General features: G+C 39.4%; 1 protein-coding gene across 2 annotated transcripts; it reads right to left on the bottom strand.

The window, feature by feature from the left end:
* Nucleotides 1-39: 39 nt before the first annotated feature.
* Nucleotides 40-10,938, bottom strand: cln6a (CLN6 transmembrane ER protein a). Of its 2 annotated transcripts, none has more exons than XM_039794735.1 (8): nt 10,728-10,938; nt 8,793-8,901; nt 8,562-8,660; nt 6,263-6,451; nt 3,876-3,931; nt 2,494-2,616; nt 971-1,256; nt 40-870 (listed from the first exon to the last, which is right to left on the bottom strand). In XM_039794735.1, the coding sequence occupies exons 1-7, from the start codon at nt 10,778-10,780 to the stop codon at nt 986-988; spliced, it is 900 nt and encodes a 299-aa protein (XP_039650669.1). In that variant the 5' UTR covers nt 10,781-10,938; the 3' UTR covers nt 40-870; nt 971-985. The 2 variants fall into 2 exon arrangements, with proteins under 2 accessions (XP_039650669.1, XP_039650668.1); XM_039794734.1 differs by having other exon boundaries at nt 40-867; nt 10,728-10,937.
* Nucleotides 10,939-11,305: the final 367 nt, after the last annotated feature.

The raw sequence follows: 11,305 nt of genomic DNA, 5'->3' as shown, positions 1-11,305 counted from the left end.
GATTTATGAGGACTGTGGTTAACTGCTCCTCAGATCTCTGCAGGGTAAATCCAGACAGCGAGCTAGACTGTCTGTCCAATCTGAGTTTTCTGTTTTACGACTAAAACAACCTTTGAACATACACGTTCCAACAAAACAAGTTCCCTACAGAGGCTATTTTTCAGCGGCACTGCAGCTTTTCCCGGTGCCTAGCACCGCCCAAGACAATTGTGATTGGATTAAAGAAATGCCAATAAACCAGATCATATTTTCCTCCCATCCAGGAATGCTGTGTGGACTAGCCAGACCCTCCTCCACAGCGCCGCGGTGGAGGAAAGTCTGGCAAAGCGAGACTATCTAAGTGTAGATCTTTGTGGTAATTTTATCAAAGGTACTGTATAGTAAGCAATGTTAATCCAATACACTTTTTGTCAAATTCAGGGGGGGAAGGGGTGTATTTGTTTGGCAGTTGAGTTCAAATATCAAAAATCTTTGCACAGCATCGCTTACTGCACCTTTTAATTAAAGAAAATTGTTTAGTAATATGCATTACTATGGCACATTAAAAATTTAAATAACATACAGCAAACCTGGGGGGGTTTCTGGGTAACATGGGTTGGGGAAATGTGTGTGGGGGGGGTCCCCCTTTTTATTTTGCGGGGTAATCCCTGTCCTGGTTTTATCTGATTGCATGTGTAAATACAGACCAAACATAACAATTCCAACCTGTTAAAGTCTGTGTGTGTATCAATATAGAAATAGACAGAGGAGACAAATCCCCTTCTGAATACATATGGCTGAAGCCAGCAGAACCTTGTGTTTAACAGTGAGGTCGGTGGACATGAACAACCTTCATCGAGTGCAGCCACTGCCTCTGTCTCAGCAAATCTGCTGAAGAAAAAAAGACAAATGCATTAGTCAGTTCATACAAACTGAAGTGGCTTCTGATTCAAAGCTATTTCTTTCTTGAAACACAGAGGTATATACAGACCTGGACAGATGTAATTCAGTGGTTCTTCTTGATATGTAAGGTGTAGTAGGACCAGGGTTCTGGCACATAAATGAGTCCGGGGTACTTGTTGCGTAGCACCGGGTCGTTCCACAGATAGACCACCCACAGTGCCACCAGGAGCACAGTAACACTGAAACTACAGAACAGGAACAGGCCATTGCTGTCTGGGCTGAGGCCTTTACGTTGTTGATGTATCACCATGACAACCATGGCAAGGAAGGTGAGGAGGAAAAGTTCAGTGATTTGTCCTTCAGTGACCAAGTACCTGGATAAAAATGAAGCAAGACATGTCATGAATTCAGAGAGAAATGCTAACTTTAAATTACAAATGAAACTGTTGCAATAAACACACAATGCTGCCGTTTATTGTTTTAGAAAACAGCTGTTGTACATTGAAAATGTTCACTTCACTTATTACATTAGCAGTTGAATTTCAATTTTATTTATTTATTATTCAATTTTTAAGGAGAGCAGCGTCGATTTGAATTTCTGCACTGAGTGAAGATGGAAATAACAGAGCTTGTGTCCATCCCTACAAAAGAAACCACATGGTGGTATTCATTTGGTTGCATATAAAATAGTTTCCAAAAAACACTAAAATTGTTCCAGTCAGTGAACATGGCGAAATTGGTTTTGTGAAACTTTCTGTTTTGTCATTATGTAAAGGCACCTTTTGTAAACAACGTATTTGTGAACATTACACTCGCTTTACTGTCGATCATCTGACAAAAGGAAATGGCCTGTCTACATGCCCCATATTTATTGTATTTATTCATGCCAAAGATATCCTGTTACTCTTTTCATCATCTCACTGAGTGTTGCTACTGTTGCTTGGAGGACAGTGGTTATACTTGGAGGACAGAGTATGAATGGAGGTCAGGATGCAACTGACCTCCATTCGCTATCTTGGATTACAAAACTGAATTGAAATCCTTACATAGAGTATAAAGCGCTCATGGACAAGGGAATGCATGTTTACTAAAGACCATGGCCAGATTTCCCTATTCCTTTACAATTTCATATCATTCAGGCTACTGCAAAGGTTTGCTGTTAAGACATTTTTTATTCATGGACAACATGCACAGAAGTAGGGCTGGGCGATACGGAGAAAAATCAAATATCACGATCTTTTTGACCAAATACCACGATATCGATACCGCAATGATATTGTAGTTTTGACTATTGGTGCTTTCACAAAATATTTACACAATGAGATTTTTGATAAATAATCATCAGTAATGTGGATATAATGACTAAGTGGGTAAAGGCAAATAATAGAACAGCTAGAACAGTCTGGTAAGTTCAGAAAATGACATCACTTTACTGTAATGCAGCATTTAAAACCAGTAAAAGACAACACTTATGCCATATTACAATATTACGATATTACAATATCCCAAATCTAAGACGATATCTAGTCTCATATCACGATATCGATATAATATCAATATATTGCCCAGCTCTACACAGAAGGATTTCAAATACGAAAGAAGGCGACTGACCAATAATAGACTGCGCTGGGTCCCAGCAACAGCCAACCAGAGACGGGAATCTTGTTCTGTTCTTTGGCCTTGGTGAAGCAGCCGGTGAAATAGATGTACAGAATGATGAAGAAAGGAATATACCTAGAATCCAACGAAAGCAGAAAATGTACAGTGGACTGATCCCAATTAGATTGAAGTTTTTCTTCGTAAGGATGATGCAAACCTGGCTGGGCAACAGCTGAGCCAAAAACATTTAACATTTTTCCTTTTCAAAGACAACTTAACTCAGTGTCATGACTTGGTTTGGTCAGAAAACAAAGGTTCTACTGATATCAGTTTTTTCAAATTGAACATTTGGAAGAATAATTAATAATTAACTGTGTTATTCATGGTAATTTGTCAATCAAATTCTGTCAGTAAACTAATCAACCCAGCGAATGAAAGGTGACTCAAACGTAGCCCTTGAGGGGCTGAGGCCTGATGCACACAGACAGCATTGCTTAATTTATACCAGTATCCTTTAGAACAGGTCTGATTACTATAAAATATCAATACCTATCTTGGTCACAATTTAAAAAACACAGTCAAAGGGATCCTTATCAATTCATGTGTTCATATTAAAAAAAAAGAAAAAAATATCGGGGGAGGCCTCCCAGGTTCACATTCGACCGGGGGCCTTTGTTGCGTGTCGTTCCTCATCTCTTTCACTCCCTTCATTTCCCATCATCGCTCCACTGTCGCTAACCAATAAAGGTCTCAGTAAAATGTGCAATTCTAATTCAAAAGATTATTTTGGGAGCATTTTTGCCTTTGTTGAATAGCTGAGACAGAGGAAATGAAGGGAGAGCGGAATATGACATGCGACAAAGGTCCCTGCACATTAAACCGGAAACATTGTGGTTACGTGTCTTGAACACTGTATCATCTTGATTGATTGAGCCATAAAACTTAAGGGCCGTGCAAGTAAAAGAGAGGGAGAGCTATACCTCTTCCCCTTACTGCTCATATTGAAACCCCATTTCACCAAATTTTTCAAATTGTTTTTTTTTCCCCAATTCAAATCCAGTTTTTTTTTATTAGACAAAATGTCTCAGTTCTGCCCCTCTTTTCCTGCATGCTGTGGGATTCATTTTCCAGTCAGCAGTACTCTCAGCTTCACATAGCTAGTGTAAACTGTCCCTACGGCCTGCTCAATCGGCTCATCCTGAAATCTGATTTGTATTTAGGGATGGAAAATAGCCAGACTTCCATCTTATGATTCAAATTCTCTAAATCTTAATTGGTTTCTTGCATTCATGTATTTTCAAAAGACACAACATTCATTATTCTGCAACAGTCCTGTCATTTCCCAGCACAACATACGTATGTACAACACTTTGTCATTTATCATAAAGACATACCACATTAGGTGTCCCAGCTGTTCATCATAATAATACAGCAGCTCAAAGGAGTCAATCTGTAAAGGAAGGACAAAAAGAAATGAAATGTTACTAGAAACTCCTAACAACATTAACAGGTATGTTTCAATGGCACAATATACTGTATGTTATTCTGCGTTTGTGGGAAAAGTACTGTGGTCCTCCCCACTGCCTTATGCAACAGTGCCCCCTACTGTTCTGGTACCATTTACACTTTATTATGGCAATTAAGTAGAAATCACATCTAAAGACAGGTGGAAATAATCCGCACAACACAACAAATGGAGATGCTTCCATACAGGACATGAAGGGGTCCTGTATTAAGTATGGATATGATGTGAATCATCTAATACTGCCTTCACAGTTGCCATATCTCAACCCAGTTAAACAGTTGACCAAATTGTTAGACAGCGCTCTTCACCACTACCATCAACAACACAACAAACACCACCCTTCTACAGTTAACAGCACAGATCTGCTTCACAACATTAATCCATCTCAACTGCTTTTTTATTTGTAAATAAATCCATCTACAGCTACAGTAGTTTTCATTGTAAAAAGCTATGTGTGCGATAATATAAACACTTGTATTGCTTCCTCTGAGGTGAATCCTCAATGAATGGTAAATGCGCTAATCAATTCATTCCAACACTTGACATTTGAATCAATGCCCCTTAGGACCTCTTCATGCAGTTTTATTATTTATTTAATAATACACAAAATACAAGGTCTGCATAATACTCACCTTGGACTAAAATAAGTCCACATACATCAGTTTTCACAGCAGGATAAAAGTCGCACACAAAAACTACATAAACAAAAACTGTGTGCTCTCACTGCAGTACCTGTACTCTCGCTGAGCTGTCAGTCAAAATGCTCCGAACAGAAACAAAACAAAGAAAATGTCTTCCGACTTCAGTGTAACTTGTCCCTAAACAGGTTTCTTATACAACACCCACTTTTAATACGCTTAAAATAAATGTCTTGGTCCAAATGTATTGGAGTAGGGAATCCGGTTCAACAACAACTTGTAAATGTTGGATTTAGAGTAATCATTGCAGTACATCTACATATTTGTATATTTGTTTTATAGTTTCTGACTTTAACCTGATTTCTCACATTAACCAGAGTGACTATTGGCTGTTCCAGGAGGCAGTAGAGATATACAACAAGACATTAACCTTCGGAGCTTTGAGTCAAATCAAGCCAGTGCTATTCTTAACATGAAACCAACATACATTAGTTAACCTATATACTGTTATAGTCATGCCTCCTTCTATCCTGCCCCGCTGTCATACAACAACATATAATATATTGTTGACAACCACACTATTTCAAAAGTATGATGCTCCGCCTTTAGTACGGGAATCATGATGACAACAAAGAAAAAAAAGTTTGATAGCAATGACAGAGCAGAGAGAAAAAAAATAGACTACACACTCCTACACAGAGATACATTCTGCTGGATCAAACAAGTGTAACACTGCTGATGTTGTGAGTGGCTTGTTGTCAGTTCGTGTCATAGTCAGACAAGAAAAGCTCTTATTCTCTGTTTTTTTTGGGGGGGGGGGGGTAACTGAACTGTTTCTGGAGAGTCGAGTCATGGCAAGCAATAAAAAAAGATGGTTGTTGTTGTTTGACATTAGGATAGGTGATAAACTAAATGTATTGATAAGATTCTATAACATTTTTATAGTGACCTGTAGTTTTATCACCCACTAGCCAGACATGGTCACCAGAAGAAAAAAATATGTAAAAGGAAATCTGACAACATTTTTCTCAGCGTATTCCAGTATTAACAGTACACCCATCATGCAGACTGATCTAATTAAGTGGCGTATGTATGACACGCCAATTGGTATGCCATTTTGGCGCGTTATCAAGACGCATAATCGCTTTTTAGCCTGTTCATGAACGCTGTTTGGCCTCCATTGAATTATCGCCGTAGCGAGTAGTATGAAAGGACGGAAGTCCGGATGGGTAAAACACAAGACTTTCACCGAGGAGAGCCGGGATCGCGTCCCGCGTGTGCCATTTATCAACCATGTTTTTTTTTTTTTTTAATAAAGCCCTCCCCAATGTTCTTTTCCTAAACCCAACCTTTTTTTTTTTTTACACGCATGTGACGTTGGTCTCGCAATAGCACGGCACGTTCTCGCAATAACACGCCATGTATGTTTACATGGTGTGTATGTTTACATCCGCTGTATACAGCGTAGACATACACGCAGATAGCTTTAAATGTGTACAGATAACACGCCATTTGGCTTTAGGAAAGTGGCGTGTATGTTTACGCAAAGTCATGATGCCATGTTGCATCATGGAATAAAACTTTAACTTACTCTTACTTAAACAAAATAGATACTCACCAGTGAGGCAGGTTTGAGGTCTTTGATGATGGGGTTCTCTCGGACTGACAGGTGGAGCTGGTAGCCACTCAGGATGAGCCGATGGTTAATGGAGTCGCCCACTAGGTGGATGCTGGCTCCCATGACAAACGTGATGATGCAGAGGTAGACTGCTGAGCGAGAGAGCGCCCTGGGACTGCGCTCAATCAGCTGAATGGAGCAGCAACACACACATTCTGTATGACACCAACTTTATCTTAAAACAAATAATCCATTACTGCTTTTTCATGATTCTGGTTACACCTTTAGAAATTCTACTGCAAGTGCATAATACATAGCAAGTAACTTCTTTGGGTTTAAAAACATACACCCCTTAAGAAAAGCAGGTAACTTGCTTTATTTGAGATATTTCACCCTGTTTTCTGCCCATTTCTCTATGCTCTGCAACTCTTGTCAGTGGTGTGATGTGGCAGACTGCAGACATTAGGGAATCAATCCTCAGGTCTTTGTGGTTGTGTGCAAGAACCTCACTAATGTGCCTGGAAAAGCAGGTATGTCACCCTAACCCTTATTACTTGTGTCAAGATGCTCAAAATCTTTACTGAGGCTATTTTAGTTCCTAATGAGAACTGTGCCAAATCAAAAGGGGCCTGGGTCACCTAGGCAGGTGGCTTAGACTTAAAGTACCAGTAGGCTTTACTCTTCACACTCTTCACTTTAACATGTTATGTAGGCTTCATTCACAGCCTACAAAACATTAACATATTGGATAACCGGCTAGCTTAACCCTGGGTTTGTCCAGTCAGCTACATAATGATTAGGGTTGGGCATCGAGAACCGATTCCTACTTGGAATCGTTTCAAAAATTACGATTCCATCAGAATAGTTTCTTTATTGGAATCGTTTGGAGGATTTGGTTTCAAATCTGATCATGGGTTCCAAATTTAACACGCACAAGTTTTGGTTTCCGTAGCGGCCAGGCGCTTTTTGTGTTGCAGTCTTGGAGCACAGTAAGCGGCGCTCTAGTGTTTATATGTATTTAGTTTATTTTACGTTGAAAAAGCCCCGTCAAAGTGAAACCCACTTTTGAATCAAAATAAAACTTTCCTCTTATTTGTGAAATAAGCATGTGACCCGTTTCAACTCCACCACTCAAGAATTGGAATCGATAAGAACCGGAATCGAAAGGAAGAATCTGAATTGGAATCAGAATCGTTAATATCCAAACGATGCCCAACCCTAATAATGATTATATTCACATGAAAGAGACAGTGTTTGCAACTCTGACAGATCAAGAGACAAAATTGTTGAGCGTCGTGGGGAACGTAGTTCTCTGCAGAATCAAGAAGTAATAATTCAGCAAAATAGAACAATATACGTAAACACAACATCATTTAGATTTATATGGGTAATAGAGAATGATGAAATCCTAAAAGTGCTATAGACTAGGTTTGGAAATTAATTACAATCATTAATCTAATCAGAATTTACGACACATGAAGTGGTCTAGAATGGGACTGAGAAGGAAATGTGTTACTGAGATTTGGTTCTTTTGTGTCTCAAAATGAACAATTACAAGGAATATAAGAAATGGAAAATAAGCTATACAAACATTAAAACTAAAAGTAAGCAACATAACAACACCACATATTAGCCTGATGTAACTGTGTAAATAAAAAGGCTTGAATAAAGGAAAGATTGTTTAAAACTAACAAGGTCTGCGTGCCCAAAGTGTTGCATGTTATACAAAGGCTTCAGCAGGCTAAAAGTGTAGGCTAAGTAGTCAGTTTTCCCTGCAGTGATGAAATATGAGTGCTAAGGTACCCCATAGTAAGCCAATCACACTGTCAGGAATCCATTTAGAAATGTAATGACTTTCAGCATAATCAATATGCAACCGAAAATATCATTCATAATTGGCACCTTGGGTGAACTAGCTTCCTGCTGTATGTGGGAAGCAACTGGTTGTGCTGCAAATACTTTCTATATTGCTCAAGAATATACCCGTATACAAGAATTATACCCGTCTGTTGATTGGTTAGTAGGTGGACTGTTTCCATGTTTTGTTCTGGTGGTTACCATGGTGAGCCTGCTTTTAAAATTTAAACTCCATTTTATTAGACAAGTAAGTGTTCAATCACAATATAGCTTAATCAGACGGATATATAGAGAAGAAAATTAAAACAAATATAAATTGCATCATTACATAATGACATTTTTTGGGATATACCGTAAGAGTAACTTTATTGTCTCGTAATGAATATTCTTTGCATTAGTCTCTTTCACAATCACCAAAGTACTTTGTCGTGTCAACACTTACCTTGAGCATTAGGAATGGTGTTATGACATTGTAGGCCATGTGGAAATAGTCTCCAGCACTGGGCTTGTTCAGGGGAAACCACTCCAGAGGAAGGATAATCTAATAGATGCGATACCGAGAAAGTATTTGGTGTTCATTTCTCTATGAGATGTGGTGCAACCATCCATTTTATAATTGTTTGCACTATTAAAACGGCATGAGGGAAATTAACCGTGCATTGAGCTTTCTTACCATGACAATAGGCCTTCCAAAGTCCAGTATCCAGTTCTGCAGAGTCAGGCAGAACCACAGGTCAAAGTGAAAGTGCTGTGGTACATGTTCCTTCAAACCACCAGGAGTGCTGTCAACATACATTTAAAGTAACTGTAAGTCGCTGTAATAAAGCAACATTACAAAAGCAAAGGGCAGCACAGAGGTTGAGCATTTAATAGACATGTTGGGAATACCGTAGTAAAGTAAGGTTTACTATAGTGTTAACTAATTCAGTAAATTCAGGTTTAAACACCTTTGCTGCTTTTTACTGATCTACTTGATCACTATTTTAAGTGCTAGCCCACATCAGTCACATCCTTCCTTAAAAGGTAACAAGCATTTTGCTTAGCAATAGTCATGTGTATATTCAAATATGGTATGTACATATCTAATAAAAAATAAAATAAAAAACATACAGACAAAATATGTAAAAGAGAGAGAGAGGGGGAAATCGCACAATATAGTGTAAAAATACCATCTTACGTTTTTATGTTAACAGTTACATTACTGTATGTTTCCCATTGTAACAATTGTGTGGAGTTTTTTTTGTTCTTATTCCTGCACTCTGAAATCACAGTCAGATGATGTTTGTACCAGCGGCTGTGGATTTGTTGACCTATTCAACTTGAAGTGCGTTTTGTGCAGCTGTGCTATTTCCTGTTGACCGCTGAAGTCAACACACACACAGTCACTATGTTCAGCGTATGTCCTGGGACTACAACAGGAGTGCAGCTGAATTGGCTTTTGGTGCTTCAGCCCCGCCTGTCAGGTCACGCAAGAGCAACAGGACAGCAACCAGGAAAATAGATATGGATTACTAATGGAGTTGTCAACCTCCTCCGTGTCTGCCGGGGAAAACCTCACTCCTGTCAATCAAATATCCATGCAGCATTTAACAGAAACATGGGCCATGAAATTGAGTAGCTGTTTTGTGATTTAGTAGACCTTAATATAATTACTAATTTGACAGTTAGCTTCTATACATATGTGGATTAAGTTTCCTTGTTGTGCGTGTTGGGTTGTGTCCTGTGAGCCTAATAACTATTTTTTAGGGCTGCTCCCTATTAGTCGATTAGTCGACTAATCGGTCGTTTTGGTCTTAGTCAACTTAGATTTCTTTAGTCGATTAGTCATGTTTGATGCTTTTTTTCATGCTGAATGACTTATTTCCAAGAAAAGCACGAGCACATCTCTGGTAAACACAATAATTAAATTGGTGCTTTTGCATGACTCTTAGTGGAGAAACTCAGATTTACAGATCCGTCAATTAAATCAACTAATCGATTAGTCGATACAATTGAATGAGTGTTAGTCGACTAAGAATTTCTTCAATCGAGCACAACCCTACTATTTTTGGAATTGTGTTTCGCTTACTGCATACCCATACCCAAAAGACCATTAATTTCCAACCCAGGAAGAGACTGCAGCTATTTACAGCTTTCATTGACCACAAACTCACCCCCAACAGGCACCAGCATGCATCACTTTCCCACTTAATTGTCAAAACAATAAAAATGCAGTGAGGTGCCTTTCAACATCAGCTGCAAGAGTGCTTAGCCCCCAGGCAACTAGTTCATGGATGTATTTTATTAGCGAGCCAGCAGCATTGCTGGTTCAGCGTTGTGATAATAGGACCAGACTTTAAAAAACAAGAACCAGCAGCGAAAAAAGGCAAAAGACTGTCTGCAGACAAGAGGGAGGTAACCATAACCTCCAGCAGTCACCCTGTTTACTAACCACAAACAGCTATACGACTTGACAACAACTAACGTTAACATACCGTGAACATTAGCCTAGAAGTTAAGACAAGTTTATGTAGTTTCTAAACCGGCTCTGCTTTCACTGACAACAAACGGCTAAAAGGTAAGGTCAACAATGGCGTTATTATTTGTAATGTTAGCTAAGTGTACAAACCTAGTTTGGTTTGTGCGTAAATCGTTGCCTCGACGTTTTCGTACAGACTGCATGTTCGGTTCCGTTTTAGCTATCGTGTGTCAAGCTAACGGTACTCCCGTGGTGCAAACGATGGGAAGTTAACGGTATAAAACTACAGTAAACATATTTCTGTTTCAACTGAGCTTCACTTCCTAGGTGCCGCTTTATCCCGCCCTCCGCCTCATCCACCAATCAAACTGCAGCAGGGGAGTTCTTCTTCTTCTTCTTATCCCGCCCTCCGCCTCATCCACCAATCAAACTGCAGCAGGGGAGTTCTTCTTTTTATCCCGCCCTCCGCCTCATCCACCAATCAAACTGCAGCAGAGGAGTTCTTCTCATTGACATATGCTTCTTCCATAGACATTATATAATGGACCAACAGACCCCGTTGCTCTGGACGGAGATCAGTGAAGCATAGACAAGTGAAGACATATATATAATGGACCAATAGACCCCGTTGCTCTGAACGGAGACCGGTGAAGGCTATTAGAAGCACTTTTCCGGTGATCTCTTGCTTTACTGCGCAGCCTCCAACTGAGAGAGACAACGCAAATGTG

This window comes from Perca fluviatilis, chromosome 3 (genome assembly GCF_010015445.1).
Source record: "Perca fluviatilis chromosome 3, GENO_Pfluv_1.0, whole genome shotgun sequence".
Lineage (NCBI taxonomy): Eukaryota > Metazoa > Chordata > Actinopteri > Perciformes > Percidae > Perca > Perca fluviatilis.
This window is presented reverse-complemented; position numbering and strand designations above follow the sequence as displayed.

What these genes read in the sequence shown, in the direction of transcription:
- cln6a (XM_039794735.1), bottom strand. Translation starts at nt 10,780, where the DNA reads ATGCAGTCTGTACGAAAACGTCGAGGCAACGATTTACGCACAAACCAA. An exon ending in TTGGAAGGCCTATTGTCATG is followed by an intron (nt 8,661 to 8,792) that starts GTAAGAAAGCTC and finishes CGCATCTATTAG; the next exon opens with ATTATCCTTCCTCTGGAGTG. An exon ending in CACCATTCCTAATGCTCAAG is followed by an intron (nt 6,452 to 8,561) that starts GTAAGTGTTGAC and finishes TGCTCCATTCAG; the next exon opens with CTGATTGAGCGCAGTCCCAG.